We start from the raw sequence: 15,052 nt of genomic DNA, 5'->3' as shown, positions 1-15,052 counted from the left end.
TCAAGGATTTGATCTATTTCATGTAAATTGCCAGATTTTTGTGTGTAGAGTTATGTTCATAGGACTGACTGTCTTATCCTTCTGACATCTGTAGTGTCTTACAGTGATATCCTTCATTCATTCCTGATACTGGTTATTTCTAATTTCTCTTTTTATCTTCAGTCTTGCTGGGATTTTATTAATTTCTTCAAAGAACCAGCTTTCTGTTTATTAATTTTTTCTACTGTTTTCAGTTCCATCAATTTTAGCTCTTATCCTTGTTATTTCTTCTCTTCTGCTTGCCTTGGGTGTATTTTGCTCTTCACTTTCTAGTTTCTTCAGGCCGGATTTAGATAACTGATTTGAGATCTTTTCTCATTTCTAATGTAAGCATTTAGTGCTATAAATTTCCATCTTGACATTGTTTTAGCTGCATCCCTTAACACTATGATATGTCATGTTTTCATTTTCAATCATTTCTATGTTTATTATAAATTTCCTTTGAAATTTTCTCTTTGACCTATGGGGTTATTTAGAAGTAAGCTGTTTAATTTCCAAGTGTTTGGAGATTTTCCTACTGGCCTTCTGTTGTTTATTTTTAGTTTGATTCTGTTAAGGTCAGACAATATACTGTAAATGATTTCTATTCGTCTAAATTTATTAACTTTTTTTAAAAATTTGTGACCCAGAATAAGGCTTACTTTAGTGAATGTTCCATGGGTACTTGGAAAGAACATGTATACTAACTGTTGTGGGGTGAAGGGTTCTATTAATGTCAGTTAGATACTGTTGCTTGATGGTATTGGTCAATTCCTTTAATCACTGTTGATTTCCTGTCTAGTAATCTATTAATTGCAGAGTGGGGTTTGTCAGTCCGTGACTATAACTGTGGATTTGTCTATTTATCTTTTCAGCTCCATCAGTTTTTTTGCTTCATGTATTTTGAAGTGCTTTTGTTTCTAAATATGCATTTCAGGTTGGTTTATCTTCTTGGTGGATTCATCCTTTTATCATTATGTAATTTCCCTCTTTGTCCCTTGTAATTTTCCTTGCTCTGAAACTTACTTTTAAAATATTAATATAGCCATTCCTAATTTTTAAAATTAATTTTTACATGATGTATATTTCTGATAGCTTTGCTTTTAACCTACATAAGCCATCGTGTTTGAAATGAGTTTTTGTAGACACTAAGTAGTTGGATCATTTTGTAAAAATCTACTCTACCAATTTCTATATTTTACTTGATGTATTCAGTCCATTTACATTGAATGTAATTATTGATATGTTAGGGTTTAAGTCTGCTGTATTATCACTTACTATTTTTATCGTTTGTTTCTCATTCCTCTTTTTTTTTTTTTTTTGCCTTCATGTGAATTGCCTGAACATTTTTTAGAGTTCCATTTTGATAGATTTATAGTATTTTTGAGTTTATTGCTTGTATTGTTTTCTTAAGTGTTGTTCTCAGTATTACCACACACAGATCACTTATCACAGCCTGGTATCCACTTTGAGTGAAATGTGGAAACTTTAATTCCATTTAAGTTCCTTTATCCTCTCCGCTGTGAAAACTATCTTCACCAGTTCACCTAGGTTTGGAATAGTTTTAGAAGTTTAAGTCTGAAATATTCAGGCCCTGTGGTCTTTGAACTTCCAGTGTGACTCTAAGATCTCAGAGCCATTACTGCATCCAATAATACCTTATTGATGTAGCACCATTCCTAAAGGTATCTTACATAACACATCCACCTTTATGTCTACAGATGTACTTTAAAAAAAAAACCACAAGATTATAGCCACCGACTCTGGCTTAGACCTGCGATGTAACACAAAAGACCTAGGCAGAAGGTCAGCATCAATATACCATGTCATGTCTTTGGTTGCAATTGGGTAAAAGAAGTACTGGGTATTGACAGGTATGGATTTCACTACAGTGAGCCACTCGACTTTCAGAATTCAGTTCCTATTTTATCTCTGAATTCTAGAATTAAAACCAACAAAGCAACTAATCATGTTTCTTGCCCCTTATTTGTTTTTCTAGCCGCTGGGTTCACTTAGTCAGTGGATTAAAGTATACAGTTTTAGATCACGAGATGTACTATGTTCTTACATCACTGTGTTAATGCCTGAATAACCCACATTTCAAAATGTTCAGTCAATAACTAAGGTGAATTTTCATTTTGTAGTGATTATATATGCCTATCATATATTTATTACTAATATGAGGAAATATATTAGAAGCAAAATCAGGTATATATTTGGTGTAATGGTAGGGAGAGAAATTGAGCTAGAATTTGAAACTCATGTAACATTATACAGAAGTAGGAGAGGATCTCATGTGAGAACCGAGAGAGACTCTCAGGAGAATTAGAAGAATGCACTCTCAGCAGAGAGAATGGCATGAATAGAGATAGGGAGAAGAAAGATCCTAGAGCATGACAGAGGAAGACCAAATACCAGTTTGGATCGAACTCTGGGTATGTGGGGATTGAGGGTAGGTAGTGGAAGATGAAGCTAGAAAGAGAAATAGGGAAAGATCACAAAAGATTCTAAAATCCAGGTTTGGAATTTGAACTTAATTTTTGGTAGTACATAGTAACCAAATATTTTATAGCAGAGAAGTGGCATGATCGGAACTATATTTTTAAAAATTTATTTATCTAGGGAGGAGGGGCAGAGGGAAAGGGAGAAGAGAGTCTCAAGCAGACTCCCTGATGAGCTCAGAGCTTGACGTGGGGCTGGGTTCCATGACCGTGAGATCATGATCTGAGCAGAAACCAAGGGCTGGAAGCTTAACTGACTGCACCATCCAGGCTCTCCTAGACCTGTACTTTAGATAAGTAAATCTGGCAGCTTCATAGAGATGGTATGAAGAAACGGCAGGTGGGGAGATCAGGTTTCTATAGAGGACAGGGAAGGGAAAAAGGGAAGACCTAAACTTAGGTGGCCATAGGCACTTAAAGAAGAAGAATTATGTAGGAGAAGCTGTGGCATAAAACTTAATAGGATATAGCAAGTAACCAAGTCTTGGGGTCAAGGAAGGGGAGAGAGATTGTGGTTTTGAGTCTGGAGGTAACTGTTAGCAAAAGTAAGTGATACAGAAGAAACAACTGGGGGCAAGAATGGAGAGGAGTATTAGATTCTGAATATGTAGGATCTGGGAACTCAGTGGATGGCAGGAAAGACTGGTTAGAAGCTCAAGGAAGACATCAAAGTTAGGGATCTCAATTTGGGAGGCATTTGGACAGAGATGACAGTTAAAGCTATGGGAATGGATAAGATCACTATGAGAAGGATGTAGAGAAAAAGAAACGGACCAAAGACTGAACCCTGGTAGGGTGGTAGACAAGGAACAATTGGCTCAATAGGGCATGATCAATGAAGAGGGTCCCAGGCTGCAAAGATATCAAGGGGGTTAAAGACTCAGAAAGGGCCACTGGTTTGGCCCAGTGACAAATAGGTCATGGTGGCCTCAAGTAGCACAGAGGTAGGGTGACCAGGAAGAAGACCCTTGAGAGCAGAGTAGCTATATGGTTGATAGCTATGACTGTTGTTATTTTGTTTGGGAAAATATGAATAGGTTATAGGCCCAGACAGGAAGAATACCTAAGAAAAGAACAAGATAGGAGGGAGGAGATGGCGTGAGGGGCACCAGAGGAGAAAGAGATCAGACAGTTCTTCCACCAAGATGGGAGAGAGGCAGGCCGGGATAAAGCTAGGAAAAAGTTTAAGGTGGAAACAATGGGAACATAGGGTGTTGCTCCAAAGATACTGTACTCACGACCAGATTATTTTTCTTTTTTAATCAAAAACCCCTTTTTTGCAGAAATTAATATGACTCAGGGCAAAGGTGGTTTTCCCAATCTGACTAATCATCAAAATTAATTATGAAACTTTTCAAAAGTACATTTTTCTAGGCCCAAACCCAGCCACACCAAGTCAGAATTTCTCGTAGAGTGGCCCAGGAATCTGCATTTTAAAGCCCTTCAGTGATTCTGAAGGTTAGCTGGGTTTGGGTCCTCTGAGTATGGTTTTCCAACCAAGGACACGTATGTAGCAGAATCACAGGGGCAGGCACTGATTGACAGACTGCAGCGCACAGCTATTCAAATTTCAAAAAGCTCCCCAGATGATCTGATGTGCACCCTGGATAAGTAGCACACTAAAGAGACTGGATGGGGAAAAACAATGGAAACAACAACAACAACTGGTTGGATAGAACACTGAAATTCACAGTACCAATTGGTTCTCTGTTCCTTATGTCACCTGACAATTTCCTTTGGACATTTCTCCTATCGAAACGGCATCTGGTGCTAACCTGGCTGTCACAGGTGGACTGATGTGTTTCTCTGTGGCTTCTCAGCACATTTCCACAGGCGACCAGGCCTGCGGGGATGCCATCTGTGGCTCTGTGGAGACAGCCTGGCTTTAAAATGTTCTGAAGTCTCTTTAAGGGAAACCATACAGAATAACATCATTTGTACATCCTTCATTCTCTGAACTCACGCACGGCACAATGTACCTTATATCACGCACGGCACAATGTACCTTATAAAAGAAACAAAGATGCAGAATGGAGGAAAGAGGATAGAAAAAGCAATGATGGTTCCTACTGCATTAATCGGAAAGAAAATATTGCCAGGCAGTTTCAGAATTTGGCCAGAAAATTCCTTGCACCGTTTCGTTTTTTGCTTTTGTTTTTTTGTTTTTTTAAAGCAACAGAAACAATACAACAATTACAGAAACGAGAGCCTGGCACACAGTTCTTTGGCGCTGAGGGAGGCCATTAAGCCCAGCCCTTTTAATGCCTCTCAAAGAAATACAAAATTCTCTTTTATCCCACATGATGGTGTGATCCAATTCCTGCTCCAGCAGCCCCGGCAGATCATCTGTTGGAGTCTTTAAGTTTACGGCACAGAAGGAAACTGTCAGCTCCTCTCCCCTTTTATAGGACACTCACATTTGCATATTCAACAGACAGTACAAGCCTCACAGGCCATATTCCCCCAAATGCAATAATACTACTCTTGAAATACAAAAGATATAATAGTAGCATGAGAATATTCTTACCCCGATGAAGGCTGGCTCCAGCTGTGGCTTAGTAAGTCAAAAACTAGTAAACTTGCTTGTAATAACATCCTAAAAATTCCAAAGGTTATTTTCCCTCATCCACAGTTAAAAAGCCATCTCCTACAGAACACTGTCACATCTGTGACGTGTCCAGATTAAGGCAAGAGGTCTCTTGCTCCTAGTAATTTGTCTGGTTAGAGATTAAAGAAAAAAATCTGTCTTGAAGCTGTCAGTTAATATTTTTAACTAAAAAAAAAAAAAAATGCCATCTTCACGCTTCTCAGCAGAACCGTGTGATTTTTTTAAACAGAGGTAAATTCTTCTCCATATCAGGTATCTGGTAGTTTTGTTTTGTTTTGCATTTTAGCACGAGACAAGCAAACAAAAGATTATCCAAGATTATGCAAGTTTCAAATGCATTTTAGTAACATAAAATGAAGTTAGCTTTCTTTGGTATAGAATTACCAACACATTTCACTGAAAAACAAAACAAAACAAAACAAAATCCTCTTTGTAATTAATAAAGAATTGTGGTATTCTAACAAAGCTGGAAGCTAAGGATCTTCAAATTCCAAATCTTTCCATTCCTGGATGAGCTTTGGTATTCAGATGTTAATAGGATGCCTGCTTTTATTTTTTTGGCCAGTGTTCAGACTAAAAAGTCTGTGAAACAGACTTTTTCCATCCTATGACCTCAGTTTTAGGATTTCTTTTTTTGCAAAATGTTAGTTATTTTAGTTGGCAGATCGCCAGAATTCCTTCTTACTTTCTCTCTCTTCTCTTTATCTCTTCTCCCTTTTCTTTTCTCTTCCTTCTTCACCTTGCCTGTCTTCTATTCTTTGATAAAGTATGGATTTAAATTAAAGTCCAGCTGGACTTATACTTACATGGTGTTTGGTAGGGTTGCTAGAATTAGCAAATAAAAATACAGGATGCCCAGTTAGATTTGAAATTCAGTTAAAAAACAAATAATTTTTTAATATAAATATGTCTCAAATATTGCATGGGACATACCTATACTAAAAAAATTATTCCCAAATATTGTATCAGATATACTAATACCAAAAAATTATTCCTTGTTGCTCTGAAATTCAAATTTAACTCTATGCCTCGTATTTTAACTGGCAATACTGTTTGGAGGTTAAACAGAAGGGATTAAAAAAAAGAAGAAGAAGAAAAACAACAAAGACATCTATTTACAACTGGAAGAAAAGAAATTTCCATTCCTATCCTTCTGAATGCTATTTGTCTAGGTATAACTCTCTATGGCACTGGTTTATTTTTGACCCATCCAGTTTTAGTAACAGCTCCACAGAGCATTCCACATCCTGATGCTGTCTGAAGAAGTCCACAGGGTTTCAGCTCTGGATCACCCGAGTCCAGAACTCGCAAAATGGGTCCCACAAACAGCATGGGATCACAGTCCAGCCACAAAACCAAACAAATACTCAAGTTGTAATCAACCATTCTTCTTTGAAATTTGTACATCGAATTTAAAATTTTCAAAGGCACGGAAAGAGTTTTCTCTCTATAGTTCTCACTCTGAGGCAATTTAGCATGTTTAGTAACAGTAATTATTAGGAAAAGCAACAGAATTCAATTGTACTCCAAAACATAATAAAATGATCACCTCTTGGACATTTTGAAAGGGAAGATGAAAATACTGAACTCCAGACATTTTAAGATAAGATGAAGATCTTAGTTACATTAATTATTAATTCAAGTGTATTTTCCAACATTTAAGTACACCCAAGGGGAGGGGCATGTAATTCAGAAATGATGTTCTCTTGTTCAAAGACATATTAATATTCAGTATTCTAAATATATGTTGAAGTCTGATGAATGGAGAATGTATGAAAGCAGGGTTAAAAGCATGGGTTCAGGGATCAAATTGAGTTCAAATCCCAGTTTTGTCACACACTAGCTGTGTGACACTGGGCAGGTTACTTACCCTCTCTGTGCATCATTTCCCTTATCTGTAAATGGGGATAACCATTCCAGAGAGCTGCGAGAATGATATGAGTAAAATGCTTAGAATAGTGCCTACTACACAGTAAAGTGCCCAGTAAATTTTGGGGGTGAGGATCATGGCTCAAACTGTCAACAGGAAAACAAACCTCACAAAATCAGAGATTGGCTTCATTTTTACAATTGGCCCAGGAGAAAAATGATTTTTCCCCCCTGTGGCCAAATGGATGATATATTTAAATTTTCAAAATTATAAAGACCAGTATTTTATGTATTTACCCATTAAAAAAAAATCTTTGTTTTCAGAGTATACAACTTCTTGGGTTGTGTGAAATTAGTATCAGATTGTTTCAAGAAGTGAAGTTATTTGGTTAACAGTTCTACCCAACTATTGGTTGTTTTTCTTTCTCACCCTGTTTATTATTCTCTTCACTCTCCCCAACTCCAAAAGCAAATGAATAACACTCTTTCCCCCATCCCTACAAGCCAATTAATCTAACCCAATCTTCTAGCTATCATGTTAAACAGACATTCAAATGAAATAGTCCCCAGTCACTGGATTTTCTGCCATCTATTCACTTTAAACTTCATTTGTTTGTGTTTTGAACCAGGAATGGAGTCCAGTAGGGCTGGGTCTATTCTCAACGCAGCTCAGGTGTCTGTAGTCTGAGGCAGTGGCAAAGAAAGAGTGTTTTCAAGTCAGGTAACTCTAAGGTAATATCCTGGTTGGGCCACACTACCTGTGCGAGCTCCCTGAGACTCGCTTTCTTTATCTATAAAAAGAGAGATTCTAATGCTGTCTACTTTTTCCGGTTGCTATGAAGATTCAAAGCGTTGATTCATCTACAGGGTGATCCTATGTTTCGGTTTATACCTGTTGTCCTAACATCACTCTTAGATTATATAGTTATCCGATTTTTATCAGGCATTTAGCACACGGACTGGATAGTTACTATTCAGGATGTTACCTCTTAATCATGACATACCAACACCTTTACTATTCTAAAGAAATACTTTAAGTCCCACCAAGTCTTCATTTTTGAAGCAGGGATAGCCTTTTTAACATAGAAAGATGAGTGTGTTCATGTGTGTGAAACTTTGGTCACCTGCCCACTAGCCCTACCTTCCCTGTTCCTTAAGTCTATTTCAGCTATTTCAGGAGCTCTGTGGTAGAACCTTGAGGGCAGAGGCTTAAATATTTTACATGCTTTGGTAGGATCATGTGAGCTCTGCTTTAGTAAAATACACTCTGCCAACAGCAGAAGGCCCTTTGAGGTGAGCAGGTGGGCCAGGGCTAGGAAGCTGTCTTTTTACCTCTGCCAGTTATTTGGATTGTCGATGAATTCCAGACTCCAGCCTCTGTTCTTTCCAAGATCTCCAACACCGGGCAGTAACACCACTCTTGCTCACTGTCTACAACCAGACTTCCTCCTGCTTCATTCTCAGCTCTTTGGGGTATAATCTTCTTAATGATATGGAGGGAGGGCAGGGATTAAGGGCTTTTAGGGAAATACTAGTCCTTCTTGCAGAAACAGGATTTCTCCCTTATACTTGATTCTGCTTCATATGCCCTCTACACCAGGCCATAGACTGAAAGTGGTTCCTGCAAGTGGTTCAGGAGCCTGCTGACCTACTGAAATCTAGGCCACGCCCAAGTGCAAAATCTCCTCGAGCCAACCTGCAACTCTGAGACTCCAATTTTCTGTTCTGTAATATGGGATGTAATAATGCAATAATACACCTCATTGGATTACTGTAAGAATTAAATAAGCCAACATGTCCAGTACAGAGTCTGGCACAAAATAGGCATTTAATGCCTGGAAAATATCATAATGGTACCAGGCTGCCTGGGAAGAGATCAGCGTTAGAGGCAAAGAGAATCTGTGTGATCTGGGGGTGGGGAGAGGGGAGAATTCAGTATGTAAATATATAAGCTCTGCATTTTGGAGGTTTACATCTTAATTAAAATCTGTAGAACAGAAAGCATATTTCGCTAGTGGTTTTTCTGAAAGAAGGTATAGAAAATGCACAGCAACTGTATTCCAGTCATCCTTTGTGTTATTCCACCTTTTGTTCATCGATTCAAAGCAACAATTTCTTATTGTGTAGGTATTATGTTCTAAATAGTTGGGCAAAGCTTCAGCACAAGAGCATGAAGAAGCTTTATAAAAGAAAACATTTGGAGGAAGCATAATCAGTCTTTTAATGCCAGGCAATATTTATTGATTACCCACTGCAATCAAATAAATATGGTAATATTTATTGATTTATCACTCTCTCCCATGGCCCAGGTGATTCCTCAGAAAAACATTGCCATCTGCCAAAGCCACAGTGAGTACAGAGTAGCTAAAGTTTATCAATTAATGTCTCTGTGGCCTGGAATTGTTCATTGCAGAGGTGCCAAACTCAGGTCTAGAGACTGTGTCCACCTTAATCATTAAGTGAAAGAAGCAGTTGCTTATGTGATCTAATTAGCCATCACTGAAAAACTTCCTTCTCCTGTCACGTACACTCCAACAATCTACCTTCTTGAGCCTGTGAACAGGTCCTAAAATTTTCTGAGTTGTCAGGCCTCCTTTGAGATCAAGATTTCCTTGGCCCAGTGAGAACACCTGTGGCCTCTCTGAGGGGAGTACTGCAGGGTATAAATTAGTTGCACTCTGGTAGCATGGGCCTGTGGCAGAATTGAGTGGGATACAAACCTTTGGACGAGCTCCTATACTCGTTCAGTCTCAGTTTCCTCATCTGTAAGATAAGGAAGGAAGAACTTCCTTTGGAGGCTGCAGGGAGGTCTGAGGAAGCCATTTACCTGAGGTGACTGAGCAAGGGCTGGAAATAAGGCAAGGCCAGGGCACGTGAGTCCCTTCTCCATCCTCACTCCTTTGGCACAGATTATGTATCATTAACTGGTCGTAACTTATAGTGTGTTATGAACATTGGCTGGCAAGTGGATTGGTGTGGTTTGATCTGTATTTAATTTAATTTATTTTAAAATTTTATTTATTCATTTGACAGAGATCACAAGTGTGCAGAAAGGCAGGCAGAGAGAGAGGAAGGGAAGCAGCCTCCTTGCTGAGCAGAGAGCCAATGCGGGGCTCGATCCCAGGACCCTGGGATCATGACCTGAGCCGAAGGCAGAGGCTTTAACCCACTGAGCCACCCAGGTGCCCCTTGATCTGTATTTTAAAATATTAAGTAAGAGTAGAAGATGTCAGAGTAGTTGTAGGTAATGTTTTGTGATATTATTCTTTTAATACATACACTTTCCTAGGACATGATGTAAAATGTACTTCAGACTGTGTAGGTTATGTTCAAAAAGGATGAAATGAGTATAAACCCCAAATAACTAAAGGCAAGATTTAAAAGAGGTAGTTATATGCTCATCTTCATAAGTAGCATTATTCACACCAGCTAAAAAGTAGAAGCAACCCAGATGTCCACTGATGGATGAATGGAAACACAAAGTGTACATACACACCATTATTTCATTATACACATACACACACACACACACACACACACACACCATGGAATATTATTCAGCGATAAAAAGAAGAAAATGACTTTTAAAAAAAAAAAGATTTATTTATTTGACAGACAGAGATCACAAGTAGGCAGAGATGCAGGCAGAGAGAGAGGGGGAAGCAGGCTCCCTGCTGAGCAGAGATCCCGATGCGGGGCTCGATCCCAGGACTCTGGGATCATGACCTGAGCCGAAGGCAGAGGCTTTAACCAGCTGAGCCACCCAGGCGCCCCCGGAAATTCCTTTTTAAAGAGGAAAGAATTTCTGACAGAAGGTACAACATCGATAAACCTTTGAAGAGATTATTCTAAGTGAAATAAACCAGACACAAAAGGATAAATCCTGTACGATTCCCCTATATAAGATCCCTGATGTAGTTAAATTCATAGAGATAGAAAGTAGAGTGGTGGTTGCCAGGGACCAGGGGAAGGGGAGATGGGAGTTACTAGCTATGGCAATTCATTAATTCAGCGTATTAGCAGAGTTTCCATTTGAGGAGATCAAAGGAGTTCTGTGGATGGACGGTAGTGATGATCGCACAGTGATGTAACTGTGCTTAATGCTACCAACCTGTACACTTAAAAATGATTAAGATGGTAGATTTTATGTTACATGTACTTTACCACAATTACAATTTTAAAAAGACATTAAATTAAAAAAGAACATACTGAGTAACCCTGACCTAGATAACACTCCGAGAAGTGTGTTTGGATGGAGCCTGGGCATAAAGGAAGAGAAAGCGTGAGTCTCTGGGGAACCAAATAAGTCAGGGAATACAGTCTCTAGTTTTTCTGAAGAATTCTCTTTTGTGACCTCTGGGACCATTGGCCTTGCAGTCTGGTGTAAGAACACAAAAGAGAAAGTTTGTAATCTTGTTCTGTGATAGCATAATTTCCAACCTCCATTCTTGGTTTCATTTCATTTCATTTAATTTGAGAGTACAACCAATATGATAATAATGCCTAGTTTCCCCCTCAGATAAAATTGATACACATATCTCTTCTCTTTCAACAAGGCTATCCAGCCTTGGACTCATTGGTGTCTGAGTGTTGGGTCAGGGCCTTCCCTCCTTATTGAATAAAACATACCTCTCAAAGGCCTTCAGCCTGAGTTTCTTCATCTACATAATGAGGGGGGGTCCCAGGAGCCCTAAAGGCCCTTCCTGTTATATTTTTTATTCTTGGTGTCCAAGAGTTGAAGAAACAGAATCTGGCCAATTTTTTCTAGGCAAAGTCTGTACACCAGGTTTCTCATTTTCTTAGCAGACAGAATCCTGGCAAATTACTTAAACAGATACGGAAAGGAAGTCTCTGGGGACAGACACCTCACAGACTAAAAGAACAGCCACAGTTCATTATTTTAGATACGGATTGCTGTGGCCAAAATAAATATCAGGAAGGTTTCAAACTTCTCTGGAAACACACACACGCCCCATCTATAGAACCATCTTTTGGTAACAGTTTTCAAATCAACTTTGATCTCTCAACTTCCAGAACCTATTATACGATCAGTTTGAATAAACTTATTATTAAATGCACATGCATACATGATAGATTTCTTTGTGTTTGGCATACAATTGTTTCTCTGTGTATTTTTTCCTCCATATTTAACATTTTCTAAGAGAGCTCTACAATGGGCATAAAAAGTGTTAAATGAATATGGTCATGGACTGTTTATGTCCATCCAAAATTTGTATGCTGAAATTCTAACCCCCAAGTGATGGTATTAGGAGGGCCTTTGGGCGGCACTTAGAACTCATGCCCTTATAAGAAGGAATATAATAAAGCTGGCTTCCTCTCTCTTCTCTGCTTTCTGCCACGTGAGGACACAGCAAGAAGATGGCCATCTGCAGGCCAGGAAGTGGACCCTCACCAGATGCTGGCTCTGCCAGCACCTTGATCCTAGATTTCCCAGCCTCCAGAATTGTGAGAAGTAAATTTCTATTGTTTACAAGCCACCCAGTCTATGGTAGTTTGTTTTTAACAACCTGAACTGACAAAGACAAATATTTTTCATTGATATGGACTTTCATCTTTGTAAAATGACTCACAGAGTTGGACATTATATACATGGAAAGGATCGTTGGGATCATCTAGACCCACTCTGTTCTACCAATCAATGACAGCCACATCTTCTAAGACAATTAAAAACAGAAGTCAGTGGTGAATTTTTCAGGTCCTCCAGGCCATGCATTCTTCACAGGGAAGATAGAAAGCCATGTGCTCCTTGCCTATGCTCCTACTGTCTGAAGGCTTGGAGGAGAGCTCACTCTAGTAAACATCTCCGGAGTAGACTCACCACTCGCCCTTCTTCACTGCCTCAGCTCCACTAAAAGACCTTTTGAAATTTTCATTTTTATCACCCTTCACCCCTTCTAAGTTTACTTTTTTTTTTTTTTAAAGGAAAGATTTAAATTCTGACTGAGTTCTGATCATTACCAACTGCTGAGACAGGGTTGTTTTCTATCTTTTGTAAGTCATGAATCCTGTTAGGGTTGCAGTAATAACTTGATTTGGTGCCGACCAGGTAACAGGCACTTTCTATACATTAATTTCAACTACTGTATAAATTCTGGAGAAAGAACATCATGTGAGTCATTCTAATTCAGTTTGAGCTTATGATTTCCAAGTCTTTTACTGTACCATGTGCACACCTGATGGACCTTTCTTTTTCTGTCTCTTTTGTTTATTTTTTTCTCCTAGGAGGTAAATACTTTGTGCTTGATCCCACTTCTTTAATTTAGGAAGGCGATTTCAAATCTTCAAGAAGTTTTTAACATTATAGGTGCTTTGTTCAATGAAGGATCCTCAACAAATGTAGAAGGGTGTTGCCTTGGAATTCTTAAAAGCGTATGCCACTGACCTCTCATTTGAGAGTGGATTTGTTAGTGGTTGGCAAGTCTGGATTAAGCAAGCACAGTGACTCTGTCAAACTGTGGCCTTCATAGTATCTTGGTCATCTCCACTTGCTCACTATTCCTAGGACTTTCTAGTACAGATAACAATCTGGCAGGATCTCAATCTACTCTTCCTCTGCAGGAACCACCTTAATTGCTTGCTCTTCCTAGCCTGGTTATTGTCTCCAGTGAAACTTCAGAAGAGCTCACAGACAGCAATAGAGCGGGACAGAGAGGTTAAGAACTTGGCTTACAGGTTCTGAATCTTGGGTCTAAATCCTGGCTTTCCCACTTCAAGCTAAATAGAGCAGAAACCTTAATTCTCCTCTTGTTTCCTGTAAAATAGGGTGTTATTGGATTTTTACTAAAAATTAGAGGTGATAAAACATGGTAAGTGTTTAGCATAGTACTTGGTCAAGGTTAAAGCTCAAAGCAGGTCAATTATCACCCGGTAGAAAAGCTGCCACATAAATTTATCCTCTCTGTAAATTAATCTTGTTATTTAGTTGAGGTAAATTTTATGGACAGTGAAATGCACAGAACTTAAGTTTAAAATTCCGTGTGGTTTTGATGAATGTATATCCTTCTCACACAGCCCAAATTAAGATACAGAACCCTTCCATCACTTCAGAAATTTCATCATGATTCCTTCGAGTCCATCCCCAGCCCTTCATAGCAACCACTAGTGATGAATTAGAGTTCCTGTTGCTCCACATCTTTGCCAGCATTTGGTGTTGTCAGTGTTCTGGGTTTGGGCCATTCTAATGGCCATTCTAATAGTGGTATCTCCATATTTCAACTTGCATTTTCCTGGTGACATATGGACTAAGAGCATCTATTCATGTTAAGGTCTTTGGCCCATTTTTAAATAGGCTTGTTTTCTTACTGTTGAGTTTTAAGAATTCTTTGTATACTTAGGATACCAGTCCTTTATCAGATGTGTCTGTCACAGGTATTTCCTCCCAGTCTTATTCTCCTGATATTAACTTGTCTTCTTATTCTCATCTTCTCATTCTTCTCATATTATTTTTCATGGAGCAGATTTTAAAATTTCAATGAAATCCACTTTATCAATTATTTCTTTCATGGATTATTCCTTTGGTGGTGTATCTAAAAGGTCATCACCATACTCCAGGTCATCTATGTTTTCTCCTATGCTATCTTCTAGGAATTTTATAGTTTTGTATTTTATATTTAGGTCTGTAACCTGTTTTGAGTTAACTTTCATGAGGGGCCTAAGATCAGTTTAGATTCACTTTTTTTCTGTGTGGATATCCAGCTGTTCCAGCACCATTTGTTGAAAAGATTTTGGTCCACTGTACTCTCTTTGCTCCTTTGTCAAATATCAGTTGACTATATTTATGTGGGTCTAGTCTGTTTCACTTATCTATTTCTCTATTCTTTTGCCAATACCACACTGTCTTGATTACTGTTACTTTGTAGCAAGTCTTGGCGTGGGTAGTTTCAGTCCTCCAACTTTGCTCTTCTCCTTCAATATTGTGTTGGCTCTTCTGGGTCTTTTGGCTCGCCATATAAACTTTAGGATCAGCTTGTTGATATCCACAAAATAACTTGCTGGAATTTTGATTGTGATTGCATAGACTCTACAGATCAATTTG

The 15,052-nt window shown here is 38.6% G+C and overlaps 1 protein-coding gene across 8 annotated transcripts in view; it reads right to left on the bottom strand.

The window, feature by feature from the left end:
• Positions 1–15,052, bottom strand: part of AFF3 (AF4/FMR2 family member 3) — a 516,827-nt gene that overhangs the window by 149,390 nt on the left and 352,385 nt on the right. For 4 of the 8 annotated variants that reach the window (XM_032351829.1, XM_032351821.1, XM_032351823.1 and 1 more), the window contains one exon: positions 6,998–7,051. The exons of the other annotated variants lie outside the window; for them this stretch is intronic. In XM_032351829.1, the coding sequence (XP_032207720.1) occupies positions 6,998–7,051 (54 nt within the window). The remainder of the gene's footprint in view (positions 1–6,997; positions 7,052–15,052) is intronic. 8 annotated transcript variants of the gene reach the window in all.

This window comes from Mustela erminea, chromosome 7 (genome assembly GCF_009829155.1).
Source record: "Mustela erminea isolate mMusErm1 chromosome 7, mMusErm1.Pri, whole genome shotgun sequence".
Lineage (NCBI taxonomy): Eukaryota > Metazoa > Chordata > Mammalia > Carnivora > Mustelidae > Mustela > Mustela erminea.
This window is presented reverse-complemented; position numbering and strand designations above follow the sequence as displayed.